The sequence below is a fragment of the Eptatretus burgeri genome, chromosome 9, assembly GCF_056783735.1.
Source record: "Eptatretus burgeri isolate ZD-2024b chromosome 9, Ebu_testis_v1, whole genome shotgun sequence".
Taxonomy (NCBI): domain Eukaryota; kingdom Metazoa; phylum Chordata; class Myxini; order Myxiniformes; family Myxinidae; genus Eptatretus; species Eptatretus burgeri.
In genome coordinates this window covers 84309751-84329367 of record NC_140969.1, presented here as the reverse complement: position 1 = coordinate 84329367, position 19617 = coordinate 84309751, and the positions used below count along the sequence as shown (strand labels likewise).

General features: G+C 43.2%; 1 protein-coding gene across 3 annotated transcripts in view; it reads left to right on the top strand.

Moving 5' to 3' along the window:
* Positions 1-19617, top strand: part of GANAB (glucosidase II alpha subunit) — a 76153-nt gene that overhangs the window by 21274 nt on the left and 35262 nt on the right. For all 3 annotated transcript variants that reach the window (XM_085895873.1, XM_085895871.1, XM_085895872.1), the window contains 4 exons: positions 10994-11093; positions 13140-13227; positions 16708-16804; positions 16922-17102. In XM_085895873.1, the coding sequence (XP_085751999.1) occupies positions 10994-11093; positions 13140-13227; positions 16708-16804; positions 16922-17102 (466 nt within the window). The remainder of the gene's footprint in view (positions 1-10993; positions 11094-13139; positions 13228-16707; positions 16805-16921; positions 17103-19617) is intronic.

Below are 19617 nucleotides of genomic sequence, written 5' to 3'. Positions count from 1 at the left end.
ACGAAGCGAAACGGGAAAACAGTTCACACAATGCACATTTATTTCCTGGCACACGGAAAGCACACATATACAGCCAAACAGCAATGAAAAATGCACATATAGCAATGAAAACAAAAGCAACAACGGCGCAGAGTTACTACCGACTACGCGCACACACGGCAACACTTATACAGTTCTACTTTACAGACGGCGCCAACACACATTTACTCAAAAGCAAAGGAAAGAAGCCACCCTCATAGACAAGGGGGCAGACGGGCCTGTAGGCCAATATGGCGCTTGACCTGAAGGAGCGGCCAGGCCCACGAGACTAGGGGTGTCCTACCCGCGTCCTCGTGACGCGTTGGCGGACGAGCCGCAGATGTGGCCGCGTGGCTGTGCCCCGACTCCGTGCTCCTTGGTGGGTTTCGTTGGCACGACGTTTGGAGTGGGGTGGGAACGGGGCCCCCTTTTTGCACTATCTGAGCGTGGGGGAAAGGGGGAATTGTTGATGCCCTGGGGGAGGGAGATGGCTGGCTGGCTTGGGTCCCGCGACGAGCGATCCCACACCGCGGCCTCGTCGCCGACCGCCGTCCTTCTCGCCTCGGACCCGAGCTCCTTTGCCTCTTCCTGCAACTCTTCTCAGCCGACTCCAGAACCCAACTCTTTGCCACACCGATGACTTCGCCACCTGACTCCACTGACTTCGCCACCCAACTCGACTCTTCCTGCCTCACCGATCACTTCGCCACCCGACTCGACTTGCTCTCCACCCGACTCGACTCTTCCTGCACACCGATCACTTCGCCACCCGACTCGACTCTTCCTGCACACCGATCACTTTGCCACCAGACTCGACTGACTCTCCCCCCGACTCGACTCTTCCTGCCACACCGATCACTTCGCCACCCGACTCGATTGACTTCATTCGCCTTGCGCTCGCCTTCTTATAGGCCGGCAGGAGCAGCTAATATGCAAATATCCGGATCAGGATGACCTCGGGGGCGGAGCCACGCTCGCCCATTGGTCGGAGGAAAGGGGGCGTGCATCTCCCCTGATCCTAGAATTTGCATATATCGATTTCACACAGACACGCCTGGAGGCGGGGCCAAGCCGCCCCGCGCTTGCTAATTGGATGGAGGGGAAGTGGGCGTGTAGCGTTGTTGATCCGAATTATCCCTTGGAAAGGCCGCGATTTGCGCTCGCGGCTCGGTGCGTTCGGCACCAATCGCCGAACGGGCCCGAGACAGCCCGACGCTGTGTTCACAGGTGGTGCGGGAATGGCCGTAGAAGGAGAGAGGTGAAGGTGGTGGAGGGTTTTCGGTGGTGGTTGATGGTTATGGTGCCGTTGGGAATGGCGGTGATGCGATGTTTGCGGGATTGAGTTCTGAAGGTAAAGGTCGTGGCTGTTGGCGTTGTTGTTGTTGTCTGAGGGTTGGAGCGTGGTTGTAGTTGGTGACGATGGCTGGCATGGTGGTTAAGGTGGTTGTGTGATGGCGGTTGAGACGTGGTTGGTTCAAAATAAAGATAGAACAGAAAAATGGCTATCTCAAAGCGTCGCAGCCCGAATGGATCACATTAATTCCCTTCATACAACGGGTTTGGGCTAACTACACATGTACTTAGAGATATCTCACCTGAGGATACTGAATGGTGGTTTGCGAATTTCCACAGCCGTAACAATATTAACTGATCCCTGACCCCATTCCTTAGTGGGTGTAGGGAAGTGTTTTAGGCCCTCACAAAAATATAGAAAAAAAAACCAAATTTGATTTCTTCAAAATGGCAACAGGATTCGAATAGCACAGGAAGCCGGGTATCCCTGCTCGGAAATAAATAAAATAAAATCCTGCTTTTGATTCCTACCAACTCGTTTTTTGACACCTCTAACTTGCCACGTATGCATTAGTAAGGAGCCTGAGGTCCCGTTTGTAGGTGAATTCATTTGTTTCCCATAGAATTAAGTTTTCTCCGTGAGTTAAATGGACGAAAAGGAAATTATTCGTTGGATGGAATTGACGATATATATATATATATATATATGTATATATATGTATATATGTATATATATGTATATATATGTATATATATGTATATATATGTATATATATATATGTATATATATATATATATGTATATATATATACATATATAATTTAACTTCTGGTAGGTGTACAAACCAGTGACACTGAGATTGTATTCCGCTCATGAAACTTGGTGCTTCTACTCACATAGGGTATTGTCAGAGCGTTCTTTTGTACATCTCACATGTAAATGAAAAGCAAGTGGAAGCTTAGTAAGGAGTCCCAGGTTCCGTTGGTGAGTACATTTGTAAGGGAATTCAAATTTTTTTTTTTTGCCATTATATTCCTTTGACAGCAGAATAGTCACAAACTGTTAAGACTGCTAAGGTTTCTCATTGAAGTAAATTAATGGAATTGACTGAATAGTTTGTGGTTTTATGTACAGTATGTGTATGTATATATATATATATATATATATATATATATTTTTTTTTTTTTTTACTTCTGGTAGATGTGCAAACTAGGCCAGCAGTAAACCTCGATAAAGGACTATATTTTAGGAGTTTAATCAACCGGCTTGACACAAAGCTACACAGGTCTCATATGAAAGATGGTTATCTCAGTAACACATTTAGCCCTGTTGTCCTCATATTTTGGTGTGCGGTCCATGAAATATTCACATTTGAATGATACACCCATCTGAATATTTGGACCATTTCAGAAAATCACATGATTTCCCATAAACTACAAGACAAAGAGCCCTCTTCCTACACGTTTGGTATTGAAATGTGTCGATTGGACAGGAGAATAATGTAGTACCACAACCACATCATTATATGTAAATTTATATGCCTTTATTGACAAAATACGATAATTTTCTAAATTTTTAGGACCGCCATCAGGAAAATATCAGAGAAGGCGATTTTTTTTTTTTTTTTTTTTTTTTTTTTTTTTTTTTTTTCCAAAACCGATGTTGACATTTCTATGTTCAGTAGTCATCCTTTACAATATTAAAGCAGATATGATAAAACGTGATTACATAATTATCATCCTCACTATCACTCTCATCCATGCACTGAGGTTGGCCTGCATGGTTGTGCAAAAATGGACACTACTGAAAGCAATAGCTAAGCAATTAGTTAAACCTAATATATCTATTTTTTTATTAAATTCCTTCTCTTCCAGGGTTGTAGAACGCCAATGCCAATTGTATGGACACATCATAAATGCTCTACCCATTATGCAATAATGCATAGCACGAAATTAAGATGAAGAGATGAAGAGCACGAAAACACTGCCAGTGACAACCAACATCGCAGCGTATACATCAGGGATGCTATGGCTGAACTCCATATCCTTGGTGGAAATGGTGGTACGTTTGGTAACTTGGCACAGTGTTACCTAAATCAGTTGCTTCATTGCATCAAAACACACCACATCCTCATCGATGTCTTCGACCAATATGATGATGTCAATTCTGTGAAGACAGAGGAAAGAACGAGATGCCTTGCTGTTGCTGGTGGATCCCGAAGCTACCAAGTCATTGCTGGACGCCCAGTACCACAATGGACAAAATTCATGCCTCTATCATCAAACAAATCCACCTTGACACACTTCATCTGTAGTCACGTCACGCAACATGCACCAGCAGCAAAATAACTTTCAGATCACCAAGAAAAGCGGATCTATTTGGCTGGTGGCTTTTCTGATGGTTCGCTTACAGCATGCCTTTCATCTGCAAGAATGTATCATGACAGTTAACTCGCATCAATGCAGGAAGAGGCAGATTCTCGGATATTTCTTCATGTGAAGCATGCCGATGATGAGTTCAGACGTAACAATGTGCGTGGGTCCATTACAATCAAATCAGCAGACACTGATGTGCTTGTCTTAGCAGTCCTCCACTACTTTCCACAGTTGCGGGACACTGCCGAAATATGGATAGAGAAAAGAACATCAGCAGGATGCAAGCTTGTCCCGGTCCATCAGATATGTTACAGCTTGCTTCCAGAAACGTGTACCCGGCTTCCTGCGTTTCATGCCCTGACAGGATGTGACTCTGTATCAGCATTCTTCGGCTATGGTAAAAAAGAAACCATGGAAAGCTATGAAGACACTGCATCTTCAGAATAATGGTCCACACCTCGAAGTCCTCGCCACTGACGATCTCCAGGAGGCAGTGGCTGCTTCAAGACATTTAGTCAGTGCTATGTATGATTCTCAAGGGAAATATGTGGATGCACACACAAATTTGAATGATCTTTGGGAGAAACTCGCAGCGACCAAAGATGTCCCAGTGCATAAGTTGCCTCTGTTTGAACCAGCTTTTCTCGAACATGTGAAGAGATCCGTTCACCAAACCCGAGTATGGATGAATGCCCACATGGCAAATCCAGAAATTCCCACACCAGAGGGTCGTGGATGGTACAGAGGAGAATGTGTGCTGCATCCCACATTGTTTGATGGACCCATATCAGCGGAGATGTCAGATGGTCTTGTGTGTTCATGCCGTGGTAGTGAACCATCTACCAACAGCTGCTCACAAGACGGTTTGCCTTGCACTAACGAGTGCATGTGTGCCACCAGTGACAGGCAGTGTGGCAACGAACTGTCACATGGTGACCAAAATTACACGGACAGTGATGGTTGAACATATCGAGGACACTCGCTCAAAATATGTTTTAGTTCATTTCTCGTAGAACAATGTGTATTGGTGTAACATATAGTTATCACATCACTTGTGCAAACTTCAGTCACTATATCGTATAATTTGCTCGTAGAAATTTGTTTCAAAATATTCTCAATATATTGATATGGTAAACTGAACACATAAAATAAAGAAAAAATATGACAATTGGCAGATGCTTGTTTCTGTAGTTGATGATTTTCGAAGTTAGTGGTCTGGAAATTGTCTTTTTTTCTATTAAAAGCACTCAAATGTACATATATTTATCTAGAAGTATTCCATTAAGTAACTACTCGTATTCCCCTGTTCATTCTGCACATTTCAATACCAATCATGTAAAAATACGGCGCATTGCTTCGTAGTTATGGCTAATTCACTGATTTTCGGAAATGGTCAAAATTTTCTAATGGGGGTATCCTTCAGGTGTGAATATTTCATGGGCCGCACACCAAAAAATGACAACAGGGCAAAATGAATTACTGAGATCCCCATCTTTCATATGAGACCTCTTGAGGCTTTGTGTCAAGCCGGTTGATTCAATACCAAAAAATCTGACCTATACCGCTGGCCTAAACTGATGACTGAGCATCTCCACCACATGCACAACAAAAGGGATATAACTCGAAATTGCATGAACAACAGTACTTATAGACCTATGCATGCACTGTCGGACCTGACGATACACTGGACCCAAGGACCCAAGAGCTCTTAAACGAGGCATCATTCAGCATTGTACGTGCCGTAGTTACGACGCTTATCCTGTTCAGACACAATTGGGCAACTTGCATTTATATATAGTTGGATAGCTACATATGCCTGGTGTTGGCTTAATGGTTATGGTGGTGGGCTTGGGATCCTAGGATCCTGAGTTCAAATCCCACTCGGCTGTTGAATTAATACCAGGTGGGGTTGACTCTGCCTGTCATCCTCCCGAGGTCGGCAAAATGAGTGCCAGCTTTCTGTTATCCTTTGTCGGAGTGGCGACCTGTCCACGATTGTGCCCAATAGCCAAGGAGACTGCTGAGGCAGCACCAACACTCTGCACAGAGTATGGTCCCAATCTCCTCCTCTCCTTATGGCCGATGGAAGCTCGTCTTACCCCGATATTTATTATACAAGATGGTGACTGTGGCGTAGGCCAGGGACTCATCAGGTGGGGTGTGCTCATCCTTGCAACATAATTGGTAAAATAGTGTAATTTGTGAATCAAAATGGGAGGTATTGGCATTTATTTGAGATCATCAGTTGGAAATGTCAATCTCAGTTTAAATTCGAGTTTCTAATTAGACATGGAAAGGATATTACTTTAATTGCATTGCTATTCTTGTGTTCCACTTTGGCTTAGTCATTTGCATCTTCTATTTTATAGAAAATTGACTTGTAACTTTGTGTTTTGTGGTCTTATTTATTTATTTTAATTGCCTGCATCTTGAAAGACCCATCTTGAAACACCTCCCCAGTTGACAGGCCCAGTGTTGATCGAGTCTTGTGAAACTTGTCATTGTCCTTTCGCCTTTTTGATTAAATTGGGTCTTGTCGATTTGTAAATCTACAACAATGTAGAATTTTTCTTTTATTTTCTCGTAAAGATGGTATTATTTTGTCATTTAAAATTTTCCTGACATCAGAACAACTCCGTCTTGCAAGATTCTCTGTCTCCCCACCCCCTCCCTCTTTTTACTCTTTGTTTATTATCTTACTTGTGTCCAACCTTGGTGGCAGAATGGTTAGAGGGCCCGCTCTAAGTCCGAGTCTGAGTCTGGGAGTTTGGTCTGTCATTCTCAAAAAAAAAAAAAAAATCTTATTTCATGTCCAAGCAGAATCCCAGCGAAACATTGGACCAGGGTCGACACAATATGTAATAATGTTCGTGGTCACTCAGATCTATGAAATGATCATGACAATTTCTCATGAGATTTGACACATTTTCTGTCTGGAGTTCTTTAACCACTGAAATGTCACTGGTGTTGCGTGTTCGCAGATGAAATCCCATTAGTGCACCAGTCTATTCTCAAACAAATATATTTTTTTCTTCTAAAAGTGATATAATTTAATTGCAAGCCCCGAAGCTGCTCTATTTGTCAGATGCAAAATATCCTGTCTAGCACATGAGTCGTTTGATATCTGGTAATTTTTCATAGCTGTCCAAGGATTCTTGTCACTGCTGTAACACATGACTTAGCGAGGGCTTGAAGAAAAGGGGAGCCCTTGCCATTTGCAGTTAGCTCACCAGATGGCAGCACTATCCCACCTGCCACACCTGGTGAGACAGCGAGGTGAGTTTGTGGAAAATTTCTTCCTTTCTCATCATGGAGGGCCAAGATATGATCGCGCCAGTTTATTTAACGTCACTGGTGTTGTATTTATTTTAACTATATGGAGCAAATTCCAAGTTAAAATTCATGTACACATGAAAACACCTGCTGTAGCGCGAACAAAAAATGCCAGTCACCCGATCTTTCCATGATGTCATAGGGAGCACATAAATTATTTCAGCCCACACATCACTGGGTGTAACACTGGAATTTGTAATATCAGTGACAAATTGTCACACCAGTGACCGAAACGGTACATTTTGCCGATTTAATGCTCTTTTATATATACTGTTACGAATCTGCGCCCGCCGGCGTGCAAACGTCCGCTTTTAGCCGAATCTCGGCCGTACGCCCACCGGACGAACAATTCAGTCGTGACTTTCCGGAACAACACCGAAAACCAGTCACGGGTGTGCTCCAAGCGCACACCACGGCCTAGTCAATATTCTACCCGCGCGTGACAGGGTCAATCGCCGAATTTTAGATATACCTAATTATTCGCGCGGGCAGCCTACCGAGAGACCGTACCTCAGCGAGGTCTGCTTGGACACGAACCACTTAAGCGGTTCGTTCCATTCTGGGATAACCGAGCGGGGTATTATCGCGAGACCTCGCTGGACCCGATTCTTTTATCGGCTATCAAAAAGCCCGCTACCATTCCGAAATGCAATATGGCGTTTAAATGGGGGAAAATGACACGACGAACAGGTTCACATTCAAATAAGCACATTTATTATTTACACACGTACACAGTAATGCAGGCATGCAGGTATGGAATCAATGGGTGAAACACGCATGCACTTGGTGTGATGAATGCGAGACGGGACAAGACGCGAGCAAGACAAAGCACTACAACCATCTATTATTTATTATTCACAAGCACTTAACAACAGTTATACTTAACGGTACACGGCGCCACAACGTTCACACAAATAAACAAGGAAAGACCCCCTCAAAGACGAGGGGGTCAGACTGGACCCGTAGGCCTTTATAAGTCCCATGAGGACTTATTCCTGCCCCATGAAGCCGGTCTAGCTATGCTAACCCTTCCCCCTAACTAGTCGTATCCTGTGCCCGGGCCAAGGGGGTCTCCCATCCCTTGCCCGGGAATCCTGTTCACCCGAAGCGAGGCTTGCTTCGTCGCTTGCTAGCGAGCGTGGAATACATTCACTAATGTGGTGCAGAATTTTCTTGGGAACAAGAAAGATGACAACTACCGAGATATTGTGGAGGAGCTGCTCCTTAGTCTGCGAGCGCTGGGGTGCCGAATGAGCATCAAGGTGCACTACTTGCACAGTCACCTGAGCGAGTTTCCAGATAACCTTGGAGATGTAAGCAAGGAACAGGGTGAACGTTTCCATAAAGACATTAAAGTGATGGAAGAACGTTATCAAGGTCGTTGGGACTCAAATATGATGGCAGATTACTGCTGGAGTTTGATGAGGGATGTACCAGATGCTGTACATAAGAGATTGTCCACAAAGAGGAGGTTTACTATGTTGTAATACGATTACACCTGTGCCTTTGGATACTTACGCTTTCAAGTACCGGTACTTATTTTGTTATATTCGCATATTTTTGCATTTATTGCTGCATTCTGAATGTCGTGAAAAGTCACAAAACTCAGAAAAATGCTTTGAGCTTGAGTGATGTACACCATGTTTAGGGAAACTTTTTCCGCCTATATATTTAACTTAATTTAGTGAAATTTGTAAACTTTTTTATATATTAAAAATATCGAGAAAATGTGTAAAAATATGTGCAAGCAAGCATGGATTATATGTTAATGTATGATTAAATATTGTAATTGAAGTAGGTACCTTTCATTGTAAATATTTTTGCATCTATCAATCTTCTAATGCAACAGTGTTTTTCAACTTCGAGTGTAAAATTCCTGTTTTCACAAAAATAATGATTTTTCATAGTTCAAAAACCTGATGTGATAGGCAAAAACTAATGACAGATTTGGATTCAGCAACAAAAAGTTAACTGGAATCCGTTGAAAAACCCCATGCAAGAGCAATCGTGTTGACCAGTGTTATATTTATATATATATATATATATATATATATATATATATATATATATATATATATATATATATATATATATATATATATATATATATATATATATATATATATATATATATATATATATATATATACACACAAATATTCAGTAATAATTTAAAAAAAACTGTGAATATGCAAAGCGCGAATGTAGAAGCAAAAGTTGCATTTTATGACCCGTGAACATGTGGGGTCCATGCATAGCGAATCCGCGAATAGCGGGGTTTCACAGATATATGTATTTATTATATATATATATATATATATATATATATATATATATATATATATATATATATATATATATATATATATATATATATATATATATATATATATATATATATATATATATATATATATATATATATATATATATATATATATATATATATATATATATATATATATATGTTTCTCTTTTGTAAACAGCCATATTTATTGGTCATCTGTTGTGGTTGGTCTGTGTGAACATGCGATCTTTATTTCCATGCTTTGAAAAAAAAAAACACCGGGGGGGGGGGGTGAGGCATATTGTAATGGGGACCGTCTGGCCACCATTCTTTCTGGCCGCCTGTCCATTTGTCTCTGTTTGCCCATCATGTTATCTCGTAAATGGTTATGCAGAACTTCACCAAACTTGCTGGCAGGGTGAAAAGGTCAAATTCCCCAAAAATGCAATTATGGGCACATTTTAATATATTTTGTGATGAAACTTTGTTTCTGCAATCAACATTGGGGGGGCACATCAAATATGTTCCTTGTTTTTTTTTTTTTTGATTTGACCCCTGATTCATGGCCCAGGGAGTGGGTACTTCGGGTCACAGGGATTGAAACAGTCGTGTTTTTTTTAAGTCCAAATTTGATATTGGGTCATTCCTCGTGCAACTTTTCGCCATCTTTCGAATTTGCTTTAGGTTGGCAGCGTGGGGGATTTGTGATGGCTTGCTATCGACTTCGCTCAAGTTGTATATTTTCCTCTTCCCTCTCAGATGACATCATTTTTGCACCTTGAAAAAAATCCTTTACATATTGATAAATTTTGCTCTTGACAAGTGCATTATCGAACAAAAATGTGTGGGCAGTTTTGCTGAAACACCCTCTAGCATGTAAAGTGTCCCTCTCACTGTAAAGTCTGCTACTGGTTTTTTGACTGGGTTAATGTGGGATTGTCCGCCATTCTTTGCATCATGCATTCTCGAGTTCTTTCTGATTTTGTGATTGTTGTTGTCAAACATGTGATTGGTTTCCGAACGTGTTTTACACGCAAGGCCGTCACATGTGACCAGTGTGTACTGGACTAGTCTCTCCACAAAGCCTGTTTCAACATTTTAAGGCCCAATGTAATGCTGTGCGTTCATCACACCGCCGGAAGACTTGTATGAAGCTGCTTTTCCATGGTATACCAATATGTCAAGGATCATCACACCATATCAAAATGGTGCTGAGCTGACATCCCAAGGACTCCCTGAACATTTATGTTGATGATCTTTCTTTGTTCTCTTCATTTTTGAGATTAATTGATTTTTTGATGGTCTTCCAGATCTATGTTCAGGATTGGTGCTTCCTGTAGTTATCATCTGCATGATGACTTTTGCACAGTTTATTTTGGTGTGGTTGTGATGGTTGAAATCATCCTAATGGGCGTTCCCATTCTGTAAACAGATTATCATTCGTCGTCGAAACCTCGTTGACGCTTCTTTGCGGAACTTGGTTCTCTGAAACTGAACGATGAAACTTTTTCCTGACTATTTTCCTTTTGTCTGTTGATCATGTTCTTGGTTATGTAAGATGGGCAATTCTCCATACCAGAATGGATATCCCATGATTTAATTGAATTGTGTGAATTAACCTGACTTTTGATTACTTCTGTATGGCTAAGGGTGTTCCATACACAACTATTCACTTTTATCCCAACAGTGGAAAGGAAGAGACAGCAAGTGAAGAGAAGACTCAAGATGAATCACCTGAGGGAGAAGAAAAGGCTCATGAAGAAGAGCCAGACTTGGGAACAGATGAGGTGCGCCTGCATGTTTGCATGCAGGCAAAAAGGTTTTCAGAAACAATTTTAGATGTTTATAAAAATAAATAATTGCATCACGCTTCCTTTGATAAGGACTTTTGATGGGAACGCTCAAATGTTATTTTGTGAGCATACTAGTTAATGGTCCAACTTTTTTTTTTTATTCCTCTGACAACTTCGTTGTCCGAGGCGTTATGTTTTCAGGCTGTCCGTGCGTCCGTGATAGGTTTTTGGTAACACGATAACTTGAAAACAGCCAAATGGATCTAAGTCAAAGTTGGTACAAGTATGTATAATGATGCAAAGATGAACTGATTAGATTTTGGAGTCAAAAGGTCAAAGGTCAGAAGTCATGTTGGGTAAAAATGTTACCGCACTAACTTGTGAGCCAGTGATTGGGTTTTGACCAAACTCAGTGTAGGTAGGTATGCAGTATGATGCAAAGATGGACTGATTAGATGGCAGCATCAAGAGGTCGAAGGTCAGAGTTCATGATAGGTTTTCCTTACCGCAATAATTTAAGAAAGGTTGAAGAGATCCAAGTCATAGTTGGTACAAGCATGTATAATGATGTATACATAATCTTAGATTATGGGGTCAAGAGGTCAAAGGTCAGAGGTCATGTAAGGTAAAAATGTGATGTTTGAGAACAGCTGAAGTGATTTAAATCAAACTTGGTGCAAGTATGTATCATGATTTAATTATGTGGGCAGAGGCATATCTGTCGATGTCGCAGCATCGAAGAGTGCTGTTCTAGTTTTTTTGGGGTGTAATATAAATGCAAAGCAGAAATGTTGATCAGATGATGCAATAACTGGACTATTTCAGTTGGGATAATTGGGAATGGTATGAACAACTCGTCTTGCAGGTGCAGGCTGGTGTCAATCTGCATTGTACAGGTAGAACCGCAGATTGAATCGACACAGGATGTTGATGGAGGGTATGCTGACCTCCATGGGAAGCAAGAAAAAGCTGACGTTTCAGACGCTAAACCTTATTTGCCTCTTGCTCCGATGAAGGGTTAATGCCCGAAAGGACAGCTCCTCACTTCCCACGGAGGTTAGCATACCTCAATCAACATCCTGTTGATTTCATCCGTTTTGATGTAAGGTCTTGCTTCAAGTCAGGTTGTGAGTTTATCTGAAAGCTGTCACCATGTTTGAAGGAAGAAATACAGTATATGGCTTTTTTTTTCTTATTTGTAAGAGATCTGAATCTCTGGATCTTCACTTCTATGAAGAGTAGCTTGGGAAATATTTTGACAAATAACGTAATGGTAACCCAAATAATTAGTAAGTGTAACAGATTAAAATTTAAAATCTGTCTGCTTCATCGGGTGATGCAATGGTGAGCAACTTCATCACACAAAGGTTGTTCTGTTTTGTTGTGAAGGACATTGAGACAATGAACTGACAGGATAGCCCACAGGTATGAACACAAACCACTGAGCCACTTAGCCTGAGTTTGAATTCCGACCCATTGAGAAACCGCCATCCTAGTATTTTGCAAGCATGGCGAGGCATCAAAGTGTGTACCGTCCCTTGGATGGCCATTAAGCTAGGTTTCCCAACTGTTAGCATTTGAGGGTGACCTTAAAGATCCCACAGTGCCCTTCGCAAAGAGTCGACGAGTTATCACCGGAACGCTGGAAAAATTTTAGAAATTCCTGCCCCCACTGTGGGTAGCAAGTACAGCAACTCCTCAAATATCGTGGGGGTTTGGATCCGGGAAAATGCCGCCATAGTTAAAACCACAATCATAGAAACCACGGGCCAATGGGAAAAGGGGGGTTCGGTTCCTGAGTTTCGAGGAAGATTGACGGCAGCCGCAAATAAACACATTTCAATTGAAATAGACAAAAATATGTATATAATGCAAGTTAACATTGAAATAAACATGCAAATATAATAAATGCAGTATAAAACAAGAAAAAGAGCAATCGAAGGTTGCTGACCCTCGCCACGACTGGTTTTGTGTGATGCTTGTATTTGTAAACAAATTTCCATTATAGAATTGGGGCTATTTCTATGGTGTGATGTGCAGAAAGAGAACCAAGAGGAAATGACGGAGGAGGAGGAAGAAGGGACGTGGGAAGAATCATTCAAGTCTCACCATGACAGCAAGCCCTACGGTCAGCCTTCAATTGCCTCTTATTTTTGTCATCAGTAGAGAGAGGTTGGTGGGGGGGGGGGGTAGTATGATAACAGCAGGATTTAAGGACAAAATAGCAAAAGATGGATACAGAGGCAGACACTTCGGAGTGAAAAACTGGAAGTTTGGAAGGAGGTGTGATTGGTAGGTGTGAGGGTAACGGCAGTATAAAAGATCATGGTTTTGTATGGGGGATGATCTAAGATGGTGGTGAACGGCTCTCTTGAAGACCTTGGGGGAAGAATGAGATTGAAGAGAATATGGAAGATGGCTCCACAGGTGGGAAAAAAGAGGAAACAAATGAGTGGAGGTGGGCAGTGATCCTGGATTTAGGTAGTTTCATCAGAAGGGGGTTGGACCGTGTGAGCCCTGTAGAAACCTGGCGGGGTACAAAGCACAGAAAGAACAGAGGGTGCAAGATAAGACAAAGGAGGCAGTGCAAGGCAGAGACACCTCCGACCTGTCTGCAATGGCAAAGTAATAAGCCCATGAACACAGCTTAATCATCAGAGATAATCTTAAAGGCCTTGGTTTCTATAACATCAAGCTGAGCAAGATGTGAGGTGGGGAGCCAGCTTTGAGGGGAGAGCAACACTCCATCAAGCTGCAGATTAAGTCCTTGTCGGTGTATGGGAGTTCAGATGTGCCAAGGAAAGACTTTGTATGACGGATGACGGGCTTTGTTGGAAGCAAACATTGAATTGAGGCAGTCGGCCTTCTTTGAGTGGGGTCGGCTGTGGTGCCATTTGAAGACAGGGAAGGGATGGAGGAAAAGCATACTCTGGAGACATACTTCGCAAGGCGCCACCAGGTTTTAAGGAGGGAGACAAGCTTGAAAGTTCATTCTTGAGGTTGAACAGTTGTTTTGCGGCTCTCCTGAGAGTGGACACACTTGTTACGTGCTTTATGGAATGATCTGAGATTGCCTTAAGTCGGGTTTGCTTTCCAGGAAGAGAAGGCATGTTGTTTCAAGGCATCCGCCTCAACACTGTCAGGATTCAGTGTACCATGGATGAGAGGATGGTTACGATATCTGAAGATGAAACGTCAGGATTCAGTGTTTCAAGGCAACTGCCTCAATACTATCAGGATTCAGTGTACCATGGATGAGAGGATGGTTACGATAACTGAAGATGAAATGTCAGGATTCAGTGTTTCAAGGCAACTGCCTCAATACTATCAGGATTCAGTGTACCATGGATGAGAGGATGGTTACGATATCTGAAGATGAAACGTCAGGATTCAGTGTTTCAAGGCAACTGCCTCAATACTATCAGGATTCAGTGTACCATGGATGAGAGGATGGTTACGATATCTGAAGATGAAACGTCAGGATTCAGTGTTTCAAGGCAACTGCCTCAATACTATCAGGATTCAGTGTACCATGGATGAGAGGATGGTTACGATATCTGAAGATGAAACGTCAGGATTCAGTGTTTCAAGGCAACTGCCTCAATACTATCAGGATTCAGTGTACCATGTGTGAGAGGATGGTTAGGATAACTGAAGATGAATTGGGATGGATATGTGCATGAGTGAGAACAGGTTTCTGTGGAAGAAATTCCAGGCTGAGTTAATATCACGGGCAATAGACACAGTTGACCAGTGCTGAGGTGAAATGGCTGCTTGCAGTCCCTGCCAGACTTGCTGGTGCTGAGGCAGCTCTGAGAAAAGCCAGAGATGTTGACTCTCACAAGTATATAATCAGATGAACCAATTTTAGCAGAGGCAGAGCAGGAGACTCTTGTGGGGAAGTTTATCATCACCAAATCCAGAAGGGAGGATTTGCCATTCGGAGAAATCCAGGTGGGAAAGTTCACAGATTGAGTCAGCCCCGTGAAGTCACAGAAGTCCTTTGCTGAAGTGCCATCGCTGGTAAGAGAGGTCCCAACACCCAGCGAATTTGCATGGTGACAATTGAAATCACCACATATGAGAAAGAGGGAGTTAGGATGAGTGGTTAGAAGTTGGTCCATATAAGATGGAGTCGTCACTGTTTGGAGGACGAACAAATAACAACAAGGTACAACACAGGCAAATAAGAGATGGGAGCAGAGGTGAAGTCACAGCCAAAGGGTACGCCTGGGGGTTGGGGGTGTAAGATCAATCGAAGAACAGTGAGAAATAGAGTTCCTCATGTAAAGTGCCACTCCGCCGCCAAGGCGAGGTTCAGGCCTATCAAATCAGAGGAGACAATGGCTGGTGGAGAGATGCTAAGGAGTCAGGGACGTCCTGTGGGAGGAAGGATTCTGTTCAACAGTTGTTGTCCGGTTTATTGGCAGTGGCCTGGATTGAGAGACGTCAGGTTGGAGTGGAGGACTCAGATGTTTGAGATCCACACACATTGTTATGGACCTGGGAGGAGGCATTGGGGGGGGGGACGAAGGCTCTGATGTGGTGGGTGAGGGGAAAGCTTTGTGAGTGTGTTGAGGAGGGATGCAGAAAGAGGGGACATGAAGCGGATGTTAAATTACGTGAAGAGGATATGATTGTCGTGAGCAGGTGACCTCTGCAAACTGGACTTCTCAAGATTCCCATATTGAACATGTGGAGGTGATTACTGTATGGGGTAGGTGGTAAGAATTTTTGTTGAAAGCATGGAGAAAGGTGGTGCTGTAGGAGGGTTGACGGACCAAGCGCTTAGGTGATAGACAGTTTTGGAAAATAGTATTTGTGAAGAAGAAGAATTGGCCCTTGTTGCTCCTTGTTTAGCATATATTGTGGCGAAGAAGAACATGTTTGGTACTCCTGCCGGAGAAGTAAGGAAAGTGAAGCATTTTTAAATACTTTGAAAGGAAAAAGGAAGAAGCGTTTACATTCAATAGAGATTCAGTTTGGCGATATTGTTAAAGAGAGATGAAGAACGAGGCGTAGGCAGAAGGAAATTGTGGCAGAATGAGATAATTTTTTTGTTTGTTTTTATTTGTTTCAAGCAAGGATTGAAAATAGGATAACGTTGAGGAGGTAGAAAGTATGATATTTGAGAAGGAAGAAGCTGAACAAAAAAAGCACAATGTCAAAAGAGACAGATTTTTTTTCAGGGCAGCTATCCGTGGAGTCGACCTTGAACACAAAAACAAATTCGACAACACAGTGCAACAAAGTGCAATTTACCGTGGAAATTTGGACGAAAACACAAAACAGTAACACATGGATGAAAATATAACAGAAAAACAAGACAGTCTGGTTTAGAAAACTTCGCTCTGATGATGAAGCAGCAGCTGCAGATTCAACCACTCATGAAAAAAAAATCCCTGAATTGGAAAAATCCAATTTTTTTGCCTTATTTCTTTGTCTCTTCCTTTGTTTTACAGCATCTCAAACTGTTGCTTTTGAAAAGTGTGCCACTCACATTCTTCAAACTTGAAACTATTGAGTTGATCACAAAAAAAGATTTTCTGTCTCGTTTGTTTCCTGACCAATTCCTCCATTTCTCTTTTGTCCATTCTCATCCTTGTAGGCCCTATGTCTGTAGGTCTGGACTTTTCCCTGCCAGGGTTTGAAGATGTTTACGGCATTCCAGAGCATGCTGATAGCTTTCGCCTCCGAACCACAAGGTATCCTTATGCATGCTCGTATTACTGTGCCCCCCTCCAGCACCCCCACCCTGCCTCCTTCCACTCCCTTTGCTTTCCAGTTTCCAATGAGTTTGAACCAATGGTTTATGTTCACAGTTCTGGTGATCCCTACCGTCTTTACAACCTGGACGTGTTTCAGTATGAATTGGAGAACCCCATGGCTTTGTACGGCTCCGTGCCATATCTGGTGGCACACAGTCCAGAGCGCACGCTTGGCCTCTTCTGGCTGAACCCTACTGAGACGTGGATCGACATCGCTTCCAACACGGCAGGAAAGGTACAGCTTTGGTCAAGGACCCTAACTTTCACCTTTCATTGATGGTCGTCCATTGAACTCATTCCATTTCTCTCTAATTCCAAAATTATCATCATCTCTTTCGTCATTCAACATGTATCCAGACCTGACAGCTTTGGCGGAAAGAAAACTAATGCTTGGCCCAAACATAATAATTATGCATACTTGCCCACCTACCTACTTGAATTTTTTTTGCTACTGTACGATGGTGCCAACGATACAGTGAAAAATGTCAAAATAAAATTTTTTTCTTCGATTTTAAAAAACAACAAAAAACTTTCATGTTGGCATGTGTAACGGGGGTCATCTCAGGAGGTGGTTACCCGAAGACACGGGTCCTACTCCCCTCTCCCAGAACATCTCCACGGTGCTTTCGACTCACTGCGTGCAGCATGGCCCTCTCAGGGGAGGCCGTGGAGGTCGACAACGGGCATTCCGTCGGCAACTTCAGACTCCTGACCTGGGTTGGCCTAGCTGTACATGGTTAACTGCTGTGTCGTTGGGTGCTTTGCACCGCCGACACAGCAATTTCAGTGAGCACTGTGCCTCGCACTCTTCCAGGCAGATGGTCTTACCCGCAATGCCAGTTGTGCAGATCCGATGGATTCTATCTGGGCGCTGGGTTGGTGTTCATCGCAGGGTACCTCAAGCAAACCAATATTGGGATGGTTCGTGGTCCCAATCTACTACGGATGTCCACTGCGGTGGTCTAGAGCTTCAGTCGATCGCCTCTGTGCCATGGTGGTTAACACCTGACATGCGGTGTAGTGCGTCAGAGGGAGGGAGGGAGAGGGGAGGACGATGGGCCAGGGTGGTTAAACTCTGGTAGGGAAGGTGTAGAGCTGGTGCCGCTCCCTCCCAATGGCTCCACCTTGTCGATGGAGTGTTGACATCCCAGACTCAGAGCACACCTTTTCTTTTTTTTTTCTTGTTTTTTTTTTTTCCATTAACATGCTTGAAAATTGCCAAAAGGTACACAAATAGTTATTTGTTTTAAACTTATGAGGGCCTTTTTAGTAATGCCATGCATGACTTTGCTTGATCAGACTCTGTGGCATAATGGTTAGAGCGTCCACTCACTCTAAGTCTGGGATGTCGTACGTTTGAACCCCCGGCAGTCATACCAAAGACTTTAAAAATGGTACTTGCTACTTCCTTGCTTTACGCTCAACATTTAAAAGGATAAAGCACGGATAAACAACACTAGGAGGGCAGTGCCAAACCATTCAGTATAACCCTTGCCAAGAAACTGTTTCGGCAACATTGATGCTCTGTAGAGTGTGGTCCATCATAATAAAAATATAAATGACCTTGCTGTGCAAAAAATTTCTGGAGTTTTTCAAAGGTCACAGTGCCGATTATTTAGATCAACCTTCCTCGCTTGGTTATATTAATGTCGAGGTGCTGCTGCCAATGGCAGCTGAGCAATGACCTGAGGCACATTTCAAGTGCATTTGTCACAAATGGATGAATACTTAATTATAAAATATCATGTTCTGCTGGGAAAACATCCACAGAAGATTCATCAGTTTATGGCTGAGGCTTTGGGGAACCATTCCACTTTGTTTGAAACCATACAGAGGAGGTGAACAGCTTGCACTGCTCGGGGTGGAAGTTGCATGACCGGCCGTTGCAAATGATGAAGGACATGTTCGTGACGTTGATACCATTGTGCAGCAAACTGAAGTATTGTTGCGGGCTGGGTATCGGCGACGAGCACGACCACTAGATGGAGCTGCAGAGTTGACTCCACCGAACACCCGGAATCTAGATCGTACCTTTCGGAAAACTCCGACAAGTACGGGTCCCTTACCGGACCGTGAATCGTCAATAATTGCACCACGTGGTACAGGGTTATTTGCCAATCTTCAAAATACCTAGAAATCCACGTGGCGAGTTACCGAGTATTCACACCCTCGACGGCCCTCGTACGAGTCGAGCCGTTAGTGTGCCCGACCCGTGCGCAACCCGAGCGGACGGTCGCCAAAGTTCCATTGGTCCAATCGTACATTTACAGCAGCAACAGCCTTTATAATTCACCAACACACGTCACGCTAAACCAATGGAGGAAACACAGCAACGAACTGATATACTTAACACATGGGTTTATTTATAATGGGGGGAAGGAGGGAAGCACGCAAGAAGGCAGAGTTACCCGAATATATAAGGAATAGCAATTTATGTACAAGCACTTATGCAGTTTTACTTAATAGACTGGTGCCACAAACACACACACACGTACACCCAAGAACCGGTGGCCAAAGCCTTTATTGAGGCCTCCAGCTCGGAGGGAAGGGCGAGCTGAAGACCAGAGCCTGCCTCGGACCTGTCCACCTTGTGTGGTCTTCGAGCTGTCGGGGTGGCGGGACTCAGACCTTCCACGTGTGAGGCGAACGCGGCAACCACCCGTGTCAAGCGAACGCGATCTCCACTCGTGTCACCCGTTTCTCCCTCTTTGTTCACTGACAGAGACACGGCGGGCAACCCTTGCGGTTCT